At 46.5% G+C, this 18486-nt stretch overlaps 1 protein-coding gene across 5 annotated transcripts in view; it reads left to right on the forward strand.

Annotated features, from left to right (window-relative positions):
• Positions 1-18393, forward strand: part of TRPM4 (transient receptor potential cation channel subfamily M member 4) — a 36245-nt gene extending 17852 nt beyond the window's left edge. For 4 of the 5 annotated variants that reach the window (XM_082370315.1, XM_082370316.1, XM_082370318.1 and 1 more), the window contains 13 exons: positions 1715-1844; positions 2023-2168; positions 3272-3384; positions 3745-3822; positions 7070-7501; positions 12290-12422; positions 12600-12774; positions 12988-13165; positions 16715-16908; positions 17177-17309; positions 17520-17592; positions 17685-17790; positions 18030-18393. In XM_082370315.1, the coding sequence (XP_082226441.1) occupies positions 1715-1844; positions 2023-2168; positions 3272-3384; positions 3745-3822; positions 7070-7501; positions 12290-12422; positions 12600-12774; positions 12988-13165; positions 16715-16908; positions 17177-17309; positions 17520-17592; positions 17685-17790; positions 18030-18034 (1896 nt within the window). In that variant the 3' untranslated portion in view covers positions 18035-18393. Of the gene's footprint in view, positions 1-1714; positions 1845-2022; positions 2169-3271; positions 3385-3744; positions 3823-7069; positions 7502-12289; positions 12423-12599; positions 12775-12987; positions 13166-16714; positions 17009-17176; positions 17310-17519; positions 17593-17684; positions 17791-18029 lie in introns of those variants that run through there. The other variant, XM_082370317.1, reaches the window with a different exon arrangement.
• Positions 18394-18486: the final 93 nt, after the last annotated feature.

Genomic DNA, 18486 nt, shown 5'->3' on the forward strand with positions numbered 1-18486 from the left:
CAGTGGCTAAGTTTCCTAATTTATTTTGTCCTGTGAATGGGTCATACTTTTTTGTTTCTTTGCATGCCTCATAATTTTTGTTGTTGTTGTTGAAAACGGGACATTTTGAATATTATAATATGGCAACTTTGGAAATCAGCTTAACTCCTGCCTTCAGGAGTTGCTGCTTGTTGTGGGTGGTTGTTGTTTGTTTAGTGACTTTCCTAAGCTATTTTTGTAAAGTCTGTATTCTTTGTCATGTATGGCCACTGAAATCCCATTCTGTTAGCTTAGTGGTCAGCTAGTGACTTGACAGCGATTCCCTTAAATGCACAGGGGTGGGGGAATAAAGCTCTTCCACTTTACAGGTTGGCTCTTTGTGGAGCTGTCTTTCAACACTTAGGCAGGCTGTTTACAATTTGACTTTAGCCTTCACTTCCTGCTTTTGCTGAGCCTAAAGGTCAGCCAGAGGTGAAAGCTTAGGGCTTTCCATAGTCTTTCCTGAGCATGCATCCAGTCTTGGTCATGTTTGTAGCCTTCTAGATTTCCTGGTACATGTAGGAGCTTTTTATTTTTTTGTTTTATTTTTACTTCTTTATTTATTTGGCTGTGCTGCGTGGCATGCGGGATGTTAGTTCCCCCAACAGGGATCTAACCCGTGCTTCCTGCAGTGGAAGCTCAGAGTCCTAACCACTGGACCACCAGGGAATTCCCCATAGGAGCTTTTAAAACCCCTTACTCCCCCAAGCATCTCCTTCCCCAGCTGCTTCCCTCTTCCCTCCCAAGCTGTTCAGAGTATCTATTGCTTGCCTCAGCTACTTGAGGCAAAGAATCTGTTATTCTTTGCCTCAGTTAGCTGAGGCTGATACATTTGTTTTGGATGTTTTCAAACACCACCTGGGAAGACACTTCTGCTCTGGGGAAGCACCAAAAACAGTGAAACAAAGGCCAACCCTTGAGCTGTCCCTTCAGAGAGCCACCAGCTAGGTTTATACACACAACCACAATTATTTAAGAGTAAGATCTGAATTGCTCCTTCTGATACCAACAACCTGAAGCAGCAATATGGGCTGTTGCCTTCAAGGCAACCACTGAGCTGGGGAATTGGCAATGGTAAGTGGATTAGTTAAAATGTCACAGTGCTCTTTTACTGAGATCTTTCATTAAGCATTCTCCTGTTTGCTGTAAATTTTATGTTAGAGTCCAGAATTCCGAAAAAGTTGATCCTGACAGTTTTTTGCCAGCTTCTTTGTTGCTTTTGTGGAGGGACAGTGTTTTGAAGTTCTCTACTCTGCCATCTTAGGTGACATCTCCATTGCTTCTTGGCCTGTCTGTAACCTCTGATGTCATTTAAATTCCAGCCCAGCCCCTGGTCTCTGAACCACCTGACTTCTGACATTTTCCCTTGATGTCCAGTTTCTTCCAGATCCATCTACAAATATTACTTCATCCTTGGTCTCTGATGACCTTGGTTAAATTCTTTTTTTTTTTTGGCCATGCCACGCAGCTTGCGGGATCTTTGTTCCCCGACCAGGGATCAAACCCGTGTCCCCTGCAATGGAAGCATGGAGTCCTAACCACTGGACCACCAGGAAATTCCCGACCTTAGTTAATTCCTAACCTCTGGCTCTGTCCCTTCCCTTGATCACAAGCTTTCCTCTCACCTTCTTCACCCCTCTGTGACTCTCATTCCAAACTCTGACCCTAATTGTGACCCCCGTCTCTGTCTCTCCAGGGTTCCAATTCTGTGGCCTCAGCTCTTGGGGCCTGTCTGTTGCTGCGAGTGCTGGGGCGCCTGGAGACTGAGGCTGAGGAGGCAGCACGGAGGAAGGACCTGGCAGCCAAGTTTGAGGGGCTGGGTGTTGGTGCGTGGGGCATGGGTGCCTGGCGGGGCAGGGACAGGGAGCTGCCATGAAGGGGGTTGTAAACCTACCCATTCCTCCTCTCGTCACTCTGCCTCTTCCCCTTCAATCCCCTCATCTCTTCGCTCACACCGTCTTCCTACTACTTTTCCTCCCTCTCACATAAATCTCCTGCACCCAGACCTCTTTGGAGAATGCTACCGCAGCAGCGAGGAACGGGCTGCTCACCTGCTCCTTTGGCGCTGCCCACTCTGGGGGGATGCCACCTGCCTCCACCTTGCCATGCAGGCTGATGCCCGTTCCTTCTTTGCCCAGGATGGGGTACAGGTGAGCATCTGATATACCAACATCCCAAACAGTTCTCAGCTGGACTCTGGGAAGTCTGGAGGATAAGCCCCTGCCATGGTGGGCAGTCCATGGTCTTGACCAGCCTCTCCCCCTGGAGATAACCCCTCTCCAGAAAGTCTCAGCCTTCTCCTGGAAGGGTTGGTCTTCCCAAAAGAAGCCTCACACCCTGCCACAGTAAAGCCAACCTTCCCACAGCAAAGCGCACCCTCCTAAAAAGTTCTATTCCAGGGAATCCCCTGGCAGTCCAGTGCTTAGGATGCGGCGCTTTCACTTCCGTGGCCCAGGTTCAGTCCCTGGTCAGGGAACTAAAAAAAGTTCTATTCCAGATATAGGAATACCTGGGACTTTAGTAAGAAGTGTCACCTCTCACACAAGAAGTCCTTCCCACTTCCTTAAGAGGTGCCCACTGCCAGGCTTCAACAATTAAAATGGTGTCACTGGACAATTACTTAGTGTTTTGGATATAGACAAACTCTGGTTTAGGAAATCCTACCCTTCCTTTGGGAAGACCTGTGTGCCCCCATAGTTGCTCCCATCCTGCTAATCCTGACATTTTGAAAACACTCTCGGTCTCCTTAATCTAAATCTGACAGGGGCAAAGAGAGTCCCATCCTCAGTACAAGAAGTTTTGCCTACCCAGCAGGAAGTCCCATTTCACTTCTTGGAATGATTTGTTGGCACTTCAAATACTTTCCCTGAGTCCTTTGCTTTGAATGGTGGTTAAACTCATGGATTGCAGCTTTTGCCTCTTCTGTAACCTCCCTGTGCTCCACCTGTGAAAAAGGAGAAAATATTAGTACCTGTCCTCCTGGAGGTGTGGTGAGGGTTAAGTGAGCTAATCTATGTAAAGTGCTTAGCCCGGTATCTGGTATATCATGTTAACAAATGTTGGCTGTTTAACTCTTTTAAAATCTGGGACAGATGTTCCTTGCCTTTGACTCCTTTCCCCCAACCCCCAGTAGTTATGGCCCCCACAGTGAGCATTTGCTCTGTGCTCTGGAGTGTGGCTTGATCCTTGTCTGGGGTCTTTGGGAGAGGGCTGTGGGGAGATTCAGGCTCCTAATCCTCCCCACACCCCACAGTCTCTGCTGACACAGAAGTGGTGGGGGGAGATGGACAGCACCACACCCATCTGGGCCCTGGTTCTCACCTTCTTTTGCCCCCCACTCATCTACACCAACCTCATCACCTTCAGGTCAGTCCCCTGGGGTTAGATTGGCAGGAGGAGGGGGAGAGGGGAGATCAGTCTCTACTTCCTGCTGAATTCTGGCTGCCTTTCTACTTGGTCTGTCCAGTGCTTCCCCCACCCTTGTTCATTCTCTTTCCCTCCCCCAGACTGGGAGCATGTTGTGGGAAGCGAGCTTTAGGGGTGGGTCTCTGCAGTATCTCTAGGGGCAATTCCTCTGCCCTCTGGCCATGGCTCTGGGGGGAAGGTCACTTTGGGATGATACCTCTCATTCCCTGCAATGTCTCTGGGTGACTGAGTTTGGTTTGGAGAATTCCTCTCCCACCTACCCTCCCCCTATTTCTCACTCTGTGTGTCCCTCCATGCCAGGAAGCCAGATGAGGAACCCACGCAGAAGGACCTGGCATTTGACATGGACAGGGACGTCAGTGGGGAAGGGCCTGGCGAGTAAGTGAAGCACCAGCACTGTGCGGGGGTAGGGGGCACCCTAGGCAGCTCCAGGAGCACCAGGTAATGGGAGCAAAACCAGAGGGGAGAAGTGGGGCTTCGGGAGATGGTGGTTTCATGAAGCCACTGAAAATACTGAGGAAGTTTCCCAAATGCCAGGCTCAAGGCTTGGTTCAACTTTGGTTCTGCCACCAAGGAGTTCCTCACTGAAAATCAATTTGCTTCATGATACATGTATTTCTGTCTTGATAAAGCAAGTGGAATTGTGTGGATTTGGTTCATTTAGGGATCTTTTGCCAATTTTTTTTTTTCTGACTCCAGGGCCTTTGCTCTTAATCTCTGTGCTGTGGTACCCATGAAGGTGTTTTCAAAATCAGTCCTAAGCAAATGAAATTGAATATTTATCAATCTTCTGTTAATTCTGCAGAGCAGAGGTGCTGGGGGACTTGGCTCTGAGTCAAGCAGAGCGGGGTTCAAATCCCGACTTTGCCTTTGTAAGTGGCTTCACCCCTGAGCCTCAGCTTTCTTTGCTGTAAAGAGAAGGTTGTACGTGTGTTAGTCAGGTTAGGTTGAGTAATGCTGCAATGACAAAGCATCCCAAACTCTCAGTGGGCTGGCAACAGTGAGGATTTAATTGTCATTCATGCTCCATTTTTGGGTTGTCTGCGGCTCTGCTCCACGTGGTCTCCACTTTGGGATAAGCAAACACCTCCTAGCTGAGATGTTGCTGGTATCATGGTAGAGGGAAAAGAGACATGGCAAACCAGGTTCTGGACCTTAAAGCCTCCACTTGGAAGTGACACGTGTCACTTTTGCCCACATTTCATTGCCGAAAACTAGTCATATGATAATTCCTTAGCTCTTAATTCTCCCACTGGGAGGGAACCAAAATGTTTGGTCCACAGTAATACAATATACCACAACGCCTGATGGAACAGTTGGGAGGATTCATGGAGATAATGTGTATTAAATGTGCATGTTGTAGTGCCTGGCACAAAGTAAGTGCTCAGCTCATGGGGACTAGCATTACTACTGCTATTACTGATACACTTATTTGTTTTGTTGAATGGTGTGTGTGTGTGTGTGTGTGTGTGTGTGTGTAGGTATAAGGGTCTAAATCTATGGTAATAGAGAAACAGAGGAAGAGGCCCCATCTTTGCACCCTCCATCTCTACTTTAATCATCTGAATGGGAACAGGGAGGAAACTCAGCCCCAGTATTCCAGAAGAAAAAGTGTTTCTGGTAACTGTTAGAAACATAATCAGACCGCCAGAAGTCTGTAAAACCTACCACCTGCTGTGAAACAAGTCAAATTTAAATGTATTATGTATATACATATTTTTTCTGAGACAATGCACAAAGAATACAAAATAATTGTCAAGGTAGAAGAGACTACTAAGAAAAAAATTTGGACCACTGAAAAAAATTAGACAGAGGGTCCCAGTGTCACGATCCATAGTGGTATCCTTGTCTGGTGAGTTCCCAACATTTGTACCATATGATGATGACAATAGCTGAGGTTATAGAACACTTACAGTGGGCAGCCAGTGCGCTAAATTGTTTTGAAAATCAGTTCATTTAATTCTCTCAACCCTATGCCATAGGGTCCATTATTATCCCCATTTTACAGATGACATAACTGAGGCATTAAGTCACCCACCTCAGATCATGTGATTGGTTAGTGGTGGAGCTGGGATTTGAGCCCAGATCTTCTTGTTCCTGAATCTGTGCTTTTAGTCACTGTAGAAAGCCACCTCCCTGGAGAGCTTTGTAAAAGGACAGATTCCTGGATGCTTCTCCTCCAGGGAAGCATCCAGGAATCTGTGTCTCCTGCCTGGAAGTGATTCAAGATGGCAGACTTTGGGGAGCATTCTGACCCACCACATATTTTTGTTACCAGGTCTGTTTTCTCGTATTATTGGGGAGCTAGTTCTCCTCTCTGCATCTCACTTTCTTTAGCTTTTACTGTTCTTTCTGCTTATTTTCTTTAGAACAGCCTGAAAAAAACAAAAAGAACAGCCCTATTGAGATATAGTTCACATACCATTCAGTTCACCCATTTAAGGTGTACAATTTTCAGTCGTTTTCAGTATATTCACAGAGTTGTGAAATCATCACAAAATTAATTTGAAAACATTTTCATCACTGCAGCAAGAAATCTTGTACCCATTAACAATCTCACTCCCCGCTCCTCCCTTCTCCCAGTCCCAGGCAACCGCTAATTTACTTTCTGTCCCTACGGGTTTGCCTGTTCTGGACATCCCATATAAACGGAGTCATACACCAGGTGGTCTTTTATGACTGGCCTTGTTAACTTAACATCATGTTTTCAAGATTGATCTGCTTTGTAGCATATGTCAGTGCTTCATTCCTTTTTCTTGTTGAATAATATTCCATTGTTTGAATCTACCACATTTTATTTATCTATTCATCAGCTGATGGACATTTGGGTTGTTTCCACTTTGGGGTTTTCTTTCCACTTGGTTTATAAAGAGAGGATGCCTTTCCAAGCCAGTTTATTTTTCCTGTTAGCTTTCTGAATTTATTATTATTTGTATTATTCATTTTTCTGTTTCTGATTTGAGGTCAGAATTAAGAGTTAGGATGAAACTGGGACAGAGGATCAGAACTCAGGTGAGAAGGGTCAGAGATATGAGTGGACCTAGAAGCTTAGAATTCAGATATGGCTGTACAGTCAGAGATCAGATATAGAGAAGGAAGAGTTATCTGAGAAAACTGTGCTGGATAATCTGATATCAGAATTTATGGGTTAGAAGTTAATATTCAGGGATGGAGTTGTCAAACCTGGGGAACCAAGGCCATGAAAGTGAGGGGGTCAGAGGTCATATTTGAGGGCCAGAGGTCAGATAGATGGTCCAAGGTCAGACAGAGAGTCAGAGGTTGTGAAGGTGAAAGAAGAGGGACTTGGAGACAAAAGCCAGACAAGAGTCAGAGGTCAGCCCAGAGGCCAGAGGTCAGAAAGGTGGAAAAAGTCAGAGGTGCAAGCTCAGCAGTCTTGATGGTAGGAGATTTCAGAGGTCAGAAATTAGATACAGGGGTCAAAAGTCAAGGTGATGGCGGACATCAGACTTAGTTTCAGGTCAGGCAGGGTCAGAAGTCGTGAAGGTGGGGAATGTCTGGAAAGGAGGATGAGGAGGATATGAAAGTTTAGAGGTCCTGATAATGGTGACAGTCAGGTGCAGAGGTCAGATTGAGCCCTTCTCCCTTCTCTCCCTCTCTCCCCCAGGACCACAGACCCTCCTGAGAAGACGCCCTTGGGGGTGTTGGGGCCGCCCAGCCGCAGGAGCTGCTGTGGGGGGTGCCCCCAGCGCCTGCGCCGCTGGCCCCAGTTCTGGGGAGCGCCGGTGACTTCCTTCATGGGCAACGTGGTCAGCTACCTCCTCTTCCTGTTGCTCTTCGCCCACGTGCTGCTCATTGACTTCCAGCCCGAGACGCCCAGCGCCCTGGAGCTGCTGCTCTACTTCTGGGCCTTCACCCTGCTCTGCGAGGAGTTCCGCCAGGGGCTGGGTGGCGGCTTGGGCAGCCTGGCCATGGGGGCCCCCAGGACAGACACCCACCAGGCCCCACTGCGCCGCCGCCTGCACCTCTACCTCTCAGACGCCTGGAACCAGTGCGACCTGGTGGCCCTCACCTGCTTCCTCCTGGGCGTGGGCTGCCGGTGAGTGCCCTGTGACCTTACACTCCCAGCCCATGGCGACCTCTGACCCTTCCTTCCTGGGGGTGGGGGGGTGGGAGTGGGGATGGGGGTGAGGGGTGGGGTTGGGGGTCTCAACTCTTGGCTTCCCTGCGGCAGGCAGAGGCTAAATCCAACTCCACTTATTCTTTTCTTTTTTTCATTGAGGTATAGTTGATGTACAATATTATATAAGTTGCAGGTATACATATAGTGATTCACAGTTTTAAAATAACTTTGCTTATTCTTTTTTTTAAATAATTAATTAATTAATTAATTTGGCTGCATTGGGTCTTCGTTGCGGTGCGCAGGCTTCTCATTGCAGCGGCTTCTCTTGTTGCGGAGCACGGGCTCTAGGCGCGCAGACTTCAGTAGTTGTGGCTCGCGGGCTCCAGAGCACAGGCTCAGTAGTCGTGGCGCACGAGCTTAGTTGCTCTGCGGCATGTGGGATCTTCCCAGACCAGGGCTTGAATCCGTGTCCCCTGCATTGGCAAGCGGATTCTTAACCACTCCGCCACCAGGGAAGCCCCTGCTTATTCGTAAAAAAAAAAAATCCCATCTTGATTGAAAGTACTGCCTAAAGATGTTCTGTAAGCCATTTGCTCACATGTGGATATCTGGCTTTAGGGCTGATAGGATAGAATGAGGACCCCACCGCTCTTCATTCTAGATCTGGACTTTACAGGATGTTTCTCTAGTCCTCAACATGGCCCTGCAGCTGCACCCCTGTCCTGGACCCCAGACATTAGGCCACACACCGAGTGCCACCCTCACCTCCTCCCTCCTCTTCCTCTACAGCCCTGGGTCCCAGGCCCCATCCTCCTGGCCCCTGACTTTCTCTGTCTCATCCCCCTGTTTACCTCCACGCCTGCCTCTCCCACCTGGACCCTCGCCCCAGCCTCTCTTCCCTCCAATCCATCCCCCACAGGGCCCGCAAGGGTCTTTCTACACCCAGAGCTGGCCTGTCTCTCCCTGCTTCTTGGGGCTCTCCAGCGCCCATGCACAGAGTCTCAGCCCCTGCCCTTCTCTGCCAGGGCTGCCTCCCTGATTTCTTTCTCTTTTCTTCATTTACACTCTGGCTTGTCTGAGAGTGACTTGCAGTTCCTTCTTCACAAGGCCAGTGGTTTTGACCGTGATCCTTGGTATTTTGAATCTGCGTAATTACAAAATTGCAATCAGAATTTTACCAGTACTGACGGATTCTTACCAAGGAACTATTTTCTAGTTACTTTAAACTGCCTTGATTGATTTTACATTGCAGGGCAGTGAAAGTAGCTTCAATTATTTTCTTTTTCAGTTTCTGAAATTATTTCAACTTGATTAATTATTATTTGGGTTAAGTTTTACAACAAATATTTGGTTCAACGTTTGTGTTTTTGTCCGTATCAAATTTTGCCAAAATCTAGGGTCTGTGTTTGTGAATTTTACTTTGTGGCTTTTATTTCTTGCACGTCCGGTTTTCCTGGGTCAAATTTCATAATTTTAAATTTCATCAGGGAGGCCTCAATGCTTTGTCAACTTTTTACTCCATAAAAATCTTGAATGTTTCTGCTTATTTCTTAGCTAATTTACAAAAAACTAACTGTGAGGAATTACCCTCAACTATTTTCTGTTGCCCAGACTGGGCTATATAATGTTAGCTCATTTCTTCCATAGTTTCTAGATTGTATTGTGTGGTGCCAGAGAGAGGGCAAAGGGCAAATCAAAATGTCCTCGGGAATAAATTGTGTTGTCTTTGGGTCTTGGCACATGCTGTTTCCCCTTCCTGAAACACTTTTCCCTCCTCTCCTTGGCCAAGCCAACTCCTACACTTCCTCTCAGCCTCAGCTTTGCTGTCTCTGCCTCTGGAGGTCTTCCTTTCTCCTACCCAGACTCTGGGTCTCTTCTTTGTGTTCCTCTAACATCCTGAGAGTCCCCCCAATAGTGCTTTGACCATGGCTTTTGCTGTCTCTCTCCTCATACAAGATTATAAACTCCTCAAGCCACATCTATCTTGTCTCCCAGCAACTTAAAACATCTTTGAATATAGTCTGTGCCCAAAGAAATGCAGAAGTGCGTCCTTATTGAACAAGATTATATTCAAATGAAGACGAGCATAGAACAGAAACGGATTATCTTCCTCAGCCATTTCAAGCTTCCTCCTTTTCTCAGCAGTTACCTCCATCAACAGTTTGGTGCACATCCTGCCTGTTCTTTTTCTATGCATTTACCTACTTCTTTTATACACAGATATTATACACAGATGATACTATATTTTATTATTCTTTTGCAACCTCTTCTCTTCCTCTGTAATATGTCCTGACATTCTTTCCATGTCAGTATTTGCAAATATTCCTTATTCTTTAAAAATGTTGCATCAGATTCCTGAAGAAGGGGTTTTAGTCTTCGCTGGCTAAGGCAGACAAGACAGACTTCTTCTTGCCAGATTTAATAAATGAATGAATTCCTTTCACGAGGCAGTGGGACAAAAATTCTGAACTTCAAGAGATAGAATTAGGCCAAAAATTTCTCTACAAAGCGTCTTTCATTTTCTACTTGAGATAACATGAAGTTATAATCAGATATTAGCTGCTCTGTGTCCAGTACTCTGATGGTGAGTTGTTTTTTTGTTTTTTGTTTTTAAATAAAGTCCTAGCTGTTAGGACACCACTGCTTTTGAAGAGAGCAGACAAAGAACTTCGTGGTCACAACCTAGTGACTATTTACAGGGGATGAAGTGTCCTGACACCCCCTTTTATAATCTGGATGGTTCACAGCAATGACCCCCTACTCTCTTCTCAGTTGACACACTGAGAGGTATGCTTCCTCTGTGCTGTGTTAAAAATGGTACAAAGTAATTCGACATGAATAATTTATTCAAACAGCAAGATAAGAAAGTTTTGTAGAACACTGTGCTTCTGTTTATTCCTTGTATTTTGTATAAAGTATCTTCTGAGAAGAAAGGGCTAGGACCATGTGCTACCACCTTTTAGGAATACCAATGATAGACATTTTTGTCAAGCTCATCGTTTTTTAGGTGGGGGAAGAATTATTGGACAGGAAAAAAAAATGCCAAAAATCTCATTTTACACGGGAGAAATTTCCCATGTTCTCCAGAATTGAATGGATGAATCGTTTTATTTTGCCAATCCCTTCCGGATGGACATTTCAGTTGTTTCTAATTTTTTATTATTCCAAAGTAATAGTTTACATCTGAGATGTCAAAGGGTATGTGTATTCTTGATGTGGATTGCTTTCCTTGTAAAATAGCTTCTTCCGGCTACACACCCACCATCTGGGTAAGACACTGCCCCCTTGAGGACATGCTTGATGATACCTGATATTTTCAATCTTTAAAATTTTGTAGCTCTCAATTTAACCTTTACATGTTTTGCCAATCTGATGGGAAAAATGACCTCTCCTTGTTTTAATTTATGCATCCCTGACTCCTAGTTGGGTAAGTTGGGCATCTTTCATATCTAATGGCACATGTACTCTGTCAACTGTCTTTTCATATCCTTTGCCCCAGTTTTTAATTTATTGTGTTCATCCATCTCTTGCATGTATATATTTTTTGGTAGGTGCTCTCCTTATACTCTGGATCCCAATCCTTGGTGGTTTTGTTCTAAGTATCTTCTTACAGTCTGCAGCTTGTCTTTTCACTTTTGTATGTTCTTTAAACATTCTTTTATTCTTTAACTTTTCATTTCGAAAAACCCCGAGACATAAAAAAATGTTGCAAAAACCGCACAGAGAATTCATCCAGATCCCCCAAATGTGAACATCTTATATTATCAGAACCAGGAAATTTTATTTAAATTTCATCAGTTGTCCACTGATGTTCTTTTTCTGGATCAGGAGCCAATCCAGGATTCCATGTTGCCTTTAGTTGTCATGTCTCCTTAATTGTCTCTAATCTGGGACAGTTTTTCAGTCCATCTTTGGCTTTTATGATCTTAACATTTTTGAACAGTCCAGACCAGTTATTTTGTAGAATTTGCCTCTGTTTAAATTTGTCTGGTATTCCCTCCTGATCAAATTTAGGCTATGTATTTTTGGCAGAAAATTTTGCCTTTCTCTGTCCATCGTATTTATGTTATCTTTTAATACACATAAGTTTTATATTTCAAAGTAGTTAAATATTCAGTCTTTTCCTTTATTATGATTTTGTGTCCTCTATATAAGACTCTTTTTCTTATATGACATTTATCTTATGTCAAGCTTATGAAGAAATTCTTCTATATTTTCTTACTAAGATTTTGATGTTTTCCCTTTTACTCTAGGTTTTTAATCCCTTCAAAGTTAAAGTACATGATGCAAAATAGAGATATAATTTTTATTTTCCCCATAGGGATTGCTGATGTTATTCACCATTTGACCTTCCTCTGTGAATTGTGTGTTATCCTTTATCCGATTTCCTGTTAGGTCGTTTGTCTTCTGCTTATTGGTTTGCTGGAACTCTCTATATTTTGCCTTTTATAGGTTGGACAAATATTCCTGCAGTTTTCACAACTTGATTGCTACAGGGACCTCCCAGTTTTTTGCTAAGGCCATTGTTCATGCAGCCATTATTTAATGGGTACCAGCGCCCTGCGTGGCCCAGCTTGGCACTGTCATGGGTGCCAAATTTTAAATCTGAGTAAACCCCGGGTGAATCAGAGGTGGGGGGGGGGTCCCAGTTCTGGCCCTGGGGAGGTCACATCCTCACCTTCAGCCTGGTGTTGGGAAGACTCGGGGTTTTCCTTTGCACCCTGTAACCCTTGAATGACCCCTGCCACGTCACCCATACCCCAGGCTGACTGCAGGACTGTATGACCTGGGCCGTACTGTCCTCTGCCTCGACTTCATGATCTTCACGGTGAGGCTGCTGCACATCTTCACAGTCAACAAACAGCTGGGGCCCAAGATCGTCATGGTGAACAAGATGGTGAGGAGTGCGGTAGGGCTTGTGTGGGCGGGGCCAGAGGAGGAAAGGGGCGGAGCCAGGGAAGGTGCCGTGGACTCGAACGCAATGTCAGGGAAGGAGGCGGGGCTTTGGATGCAGGGGCGGGGCCAGAGTAGGGAAGGGCAGGGCCCGGATTGGTCTCATCTTCCTCTTCTGCAGATGAAGGATGTGTTCTTCTTCCTCTTCTTCCTTGGCGTGTGGCTGATTGCCTACGGGGTGGCCACGGAGGGGCTCCTTAGGCCCCAGGACCGTAACCTTGCGAATATCCTGCGCCGGGTCTTCTACCGGCCCTACCTGCAGATCTTTGGGCAGATCCCCCAGGAGGACATAGACGGTGAGGAGGGATGAGAGGGTGTGACACCCTCCCTCTGAGTCCCCCCTCTCTCTCCCCTATCTCTGGGTCTCTGGCCCCTCCTCTTTCTCTTTGCGTCTCTGTTCCCCCCTCTTTCTGGGATTCTGTCTCCCTCTCTGCTCTCCCATGCCCGTCTGGATTTCTGTCTTCCTTAGGTCTCTGTCTCTCTGGCTCCATCTCTATCTCCCTTTACAGCGGGCCTCATGAAGCCTGACAACTGTTCATCGGAGAAGGGCTTATGGGCGCGCCCCTCAAGGACCCAGGCAGGCTCCTGTGTCTCGCTTTATGCCAACTGGCTGGTGTTGGTCCTCCTCGTCATCTTCCTGCTCGTGGCCAACATCCTGCTGGTCAATTTGCTCATCGCGATGTTCAGGTGAGTCCCCACTGCTCTCTGATGATCTGACCTCATCTGGGTGACCTCACCCAGCATGACCCTTGACCCCAGCGTGATTCTTGATCCCAGCTTGACCCTTGACCCCAGCATGATTTTTTAAAAATTTATTTATTTATTTTTTTCTGTGTTGGGTCTTCATTTCTGTGTGTGGGCTTTCTCTAGTTGCGGCAAGCGGGGGCCACTCTTCATCGCGGTGCGTGGGCCTCTCACTGCTGCAGCCTCTCTTGTTGCGGAGCACAAGCTCCAGACGCACAGGCTCAGTAGTTGTGGCTCACGGACCTAGTTGCTCCGCGGCATGTGGGATCTTCCCAGACCAGGGCTCGAACCCATGTCCCCTGCATTGGCAGGCAGATTCTCAACCACTGTGCCACCAGAGAAGCCCCCCCAGCATGATTCTTGATCCCAGTCTAAGCAATTCTAGTTTTAGTCTCTGAACTCTGATTCAAATCTAATGCTGGCTTGTCCCAAACCCAGTTAGAGTCTGCTCCTGACCTGGCCTTTGGAATCTGATCTGCTCTCTGAGCCCAGGCTGAAGATTAAAAATTTTTTTTATTGTGGCAAAATATATATAACAAAATTTGCCATCATCACCATTTTTAAGTGCACAATGCAGTGACATTAATTACATTTATAATGTTGTACAACCATCACCACTATCTATTTCCAAAACATTTTCATCACGCCAAACAAAGTGTGTACCCATTAAGCAAGGGTAACGCCTCATTTTCCCCTCCCCCACCCAGTTCCTGGTAACCTCTAATTTACTTTCTGTGTCTATGAATCTGCCTCTTGGAGGTGATTCATGTAAGTGAAATCATACAATATTTGTCCTGTTGTGTCTGGCATAATGTTTTCATTGTGCAATCATGTTGTAGCATGTACCGCCACTCCATTCCTTTTTATGGCTGAATAATACTGATGTATTGTTATAAGGCATTTTGTTGATCCATTCATCTGATGATGGAAACTTGGGTTGGTTCCATCTTTTGGTTATTGTGGATGATGCTGCAATGAACATTGCTGTTCACAAATCTGTTTGAGTCTCCGTTTTTTATTTCTTTTGGGTATATTTCTAGAATAGAATGCTGGGTCATATGGTAATTCTATGTTTAGCCTTTCCTTACTAACAGTTGTTATTTACCTTATTAAGAGGTTCTAGCCATTCTAGTGGGCATGAACTGGTTATTTCATTGTGGTTTTGATTTGTATTTTCCTAATGACTGGTGACACTGAGCATCTTTCCATGGACTTATTGCCCATTTGCACATCTTTAAAGAAATGTGTGTTCAAATCCTTTGCCCATTTTTAAAAATAAATTTATTTATTTTATTTATTTTTATTTTTGGCTGTGTTGGGTCTTCATTGCTGCGCGCAGGCTTTCTCTAGTTGCAGCGAGCAGGGGCTACTCTTTGTTGCGGTGCGCGGGCTCCTCATTGCGGTGGCTTCTCTTGTTGCGGAGCATGGGCTCTAGGCGTGCGGGCTTCAGTAGTTGTAGCACGTGGGCTCAGTAGTTGTGGCTCGCGGGCTCTAGAGCACAGGCTCAGTAATTGTGGCGCACAGGCTTAGTTGCTCCGTGGCATGTGGGATCTTCCTGGACCAGGGCTCGAACCCGTGTCCCCTGCATTGGCAGGCGGATTCTTAACCACTGCACCACCAGGGAAGCCCCCTTTGCCCGTTTTTTAAATTGAGTTGTTTGTATTTTAGTGTTGAGTTGTAGCAGTTCTTTATTCTGGATATTAAACTCCTATCACATATATAATTTGCAAATATTTTCTCCCATTCTGTTGGTTGTCTTTTCCTTTTCTTGATAATATCCTTTGATTCTTGAAAGTTTATTTATTTATTTATTTTTTTGGCTGTGCCACACAGCTTGCGGGATCTTAGCTCCCTGACCAGGGATTGAACCAGCATCCCCTGCATTGCAAGATGGATTCTTAACCACTGGACCACCAGGGAAGTCCCTGGGATTTTCTATTTCTATATGTAGGCTATATCATCTGTCAGTGGAGACAGTTTTACTTCTTCCTTTCCAATTTGGATGCCTTTTAGTTCTTTTTCTTGCTTGCTGTGGCTAGAACTTCCAGTATAATGAATAGAAGTGGTGAAAGTGGGCATTCTTTTTTTTTTTTTTTTTAATATTTCTTTATTTTTTTGCCTGCGTAGGGTCTTAGTTGCGGCATGCGGGCTCTTTGTTGTGGCACGCGGGTTTTTCTCTCTCTAGTTGTGGTGCGCGGGTTCCAAAGCGTGTGGGCTCTGTAGTTTGCGGCACGAGGGATCTCTCGATGAGGTGCAGGAGCTCAGTAGTTGTGGTGTGCGAGCTTAGTTGCCCTGCGGCATGTGGGATCTTAGTTCCCCGACCAGGGACTGAACCCACGTCCCCTGCATTGGAAGGCAGATTCTTTACCACTGGGCAACCAGGGAAGTCCCGAAAGTGGGCATTCTTGTCTTGTTCTTGATCTTTGGGGAACGTTTTCAGTCTTTTTTCATTGAGTATGATGTTAGCTGTGGGTTTTTCGTAAGTACCTTTTATCATGTTGAAGAAGTTTCCTTCTATTTCTACTTTTCTGAGTTTTTGTTTTGTTTTGTTTGTTTGTTTGTAACCATGAAAGGGTGTTGGATTTTGTCAAATGCCTTTTCTGTGTCTCCATGTCAATTGAGATGATCACATGATTTTTTTTCCTATGTTCTATTAAGGTGGTATATTACATTGATTGATTTTTGTATGTTGAACCACCCTTGCATTCCTTGCATATATCCCACTTACAATCCTTTCAATATGTTGTTAAATTAGGTTTCTAGTATTTTGTTGAGGATTTTTGCATGTATATTCATAAAGGATATTGGTCTGTAGTTTTCTCGTGATATCTTTATCTGACTTTGATATCATCATGGTAATGCTGGCCTCATAGAATGAATTGGGAAGTGTTCTCTCCTCTTCAATTTTTTGGAAGAGTTTGAGAAGGATTGGTGTTAAATCTCTTTAAAATGTTTGGTAGAATTCACCAGTCAAACCATCTGGTCCTGGGCTTTTTTTGTTGGGACATTTTAAATTAGTGATTCAATCTCTTTACTTGTTACAGGTCTTTTGAGATTGTCCTGTTTCTTCTTGAGTCAGTTTAGGTAATTTGTGTGTTTCTAGCAATTTGTCCATTTCATCTAGGTTATCTAATTTGTTGGTGTACAATTATTAATAGCATTCTCTTATAATCCTTTTTATTTCTATAAGGTTGATAGTAGTGTCCCCATTTTCATTTCCTATTTTATTATTTGTGTCCAGGCTGACTTTTGAACCTGACTCCAATCTCTACTTAATTCATGATAGCTTTCCCAACTTGACCTATGACATCTGACCCTGGACACTCCTAACCCAGCTACTAATTGCGTCCTGTAATAACCTCCAACTTTATTGATCTTGACATCTGCCTGCTGCCTTGGGCTTCAAACAGATATTGCCTGACAGCTAATCTTCATCCTCTCTTCCTGAAGGGGCGTTGACCTCCAGTGACCCTTGATCTCTGGTCCCCACAGCTATACCTTCGGCAAAGTACAGGGCAACAGCGACCTCTACTGGAAGGCGCAGCGCTACAGCCTCATCCGGGAATTTCACTCTCGGCCCGCACTGGCTCCGCCTCTCATCGTCATCTCGCACGTGCTCTCCCTCATCCGTCGATTTCGCAGGCGCCGGGCCAGCTTGCCACCTTCAGCAGTCATCGAGCATTTTCGTGAGAGGCCGGCTTGGCCCAAAAGAGAGAAACCTAGGGGGCGGAACCTGGAGAGAAAGACGAGCATGTATAGGCTGGAGGAGGACGCCCAGTAGCACTAGTGGGCAGGGCTTAGTCTGTCAGGGAGCTGGGCGTGGGATATTAGTGGGAGGCCTAGAACGGCGAAGGGGCGTGGTCTGGGAGATCACCAAAGCTCATGGTTTTGGGTGGGGAAGCTGGGTCTAGGAGCGGGCGAGCCCTTTGACTCTCTCCTGACCCCACTGTCCAGGGGTCCACCTCTCGAAGGAAGCAGAGCGGAGGCTGTTGACGTGGGAGTCAGTGCAAAAGGAGAATTTCCTGCTGGAGCGAGCTCGGGACAAGCGGGAGAGCGACTCTGAAAGTCTGAAGCGCACATCGCAGAAGTGAGGGCGGGGCCTGGCTCTGGGCGGGGCTTTTGGCTTCAGGAATCGATCCCATGATTTAGATCCTGCAAAGACCCAGGCTAGAGGCGGAGCCTGCGGGGACAGGGTCCTAGAATGCTAGGGAGGAAAGCTGAACTACAGAGGGCGGGTCTTCGAAGGTGGGCGGGGCTGGTAGGCTGCAGGCACCGACCTGAAACCCTGGATCCCCAGGGTGGACACAGCATTGCAGCAGCTGAGACAGATCCGCGAGTACGAGCAGCGTCTGAAAGGACTGGAACAGGAGGTGAGGACCCCGGGCCAGGCTGGGGGAGTATGGCTGGGATGAGGGGCAGTAGGGTTCCAGTCTGGTGCCCTGATGTCCTCCCTGCTCCCCAGGTCCAGTACTGTAGCCGTGTCCTGGGCTGGGTAGCTGAGGCCCTGAGCCGCTCTGCATTACTTCCCCCAGGGGGGCCGCTGCCCCCAGCCTCACCTGGGCCTAAAGGTCAGTGTGTGTGGTGTACCTGTGTGTATCTCTGGCGTCTATCACTACCCACGTCTGTGTCCCTGCTTTCCGGGTCTCTCTTCCCCTATCTCTGAGTGTTTTTCTCTTTAACTGGCTTTCCTTAGTCCCTGGTTCACTCTCGGTCTCCTTTCGGCTTTTTGTACATCTTTGTTTTTACCAGTCTCTTTATTTCTTCTGTCTTCGCCTCTATGCCCACCACCTCTTCTCTCTTCCCCCAGACTGAGCCCTGCTGGTGGACTTCAAAGAGTAGCTGCCATAGGGAGTTTTGCTCCCAGAGTAAGGCCTAGCAGGTCCTTGACCCCTGCACCTGGCGACCTTGTCCTTGAGGTGAACCTCATGCCCACGGACTACCACCTCGGCCACTGTCACGATCACTGCAGGGAGTGTCATCCATACAAACCACAGCAGGCTTGGATCCTCCCAGAACCAGCCCTACTTTGGAAGCATGAGCCTCCGGAGCCCAGGCATTGCCTCTCAAGGCTGTACCACAGCCTGCTGGGCTGGAGAAGGCTGCAGGGTCCTTGAGGTACCAGAGCCCACTCACAGCTCCCCACACTGGGGAAATAAAGCCATTTGAGAGGAGTAGTGTCTGGATGCTTGATTCTTGGGGAACTGGTGGGTGTCTAGATCCTTTGGGGATGGGGGCTGAAGCTGGGGGTGTGTTTGGGGTCCTTG

Source organism: Balaenoptera borealis (genome assembly GCF_965194805.1).
Source record: "Balaenoptera borealis genome assembly, chromosome: 19".
Classification (NCBI taxonomy): Eukaryota; Metazoa; Chordata; class Mammalia; order Artiodactyla; family Balaenopteridae; genus Balaenoptera; species Balaenoptera borealis.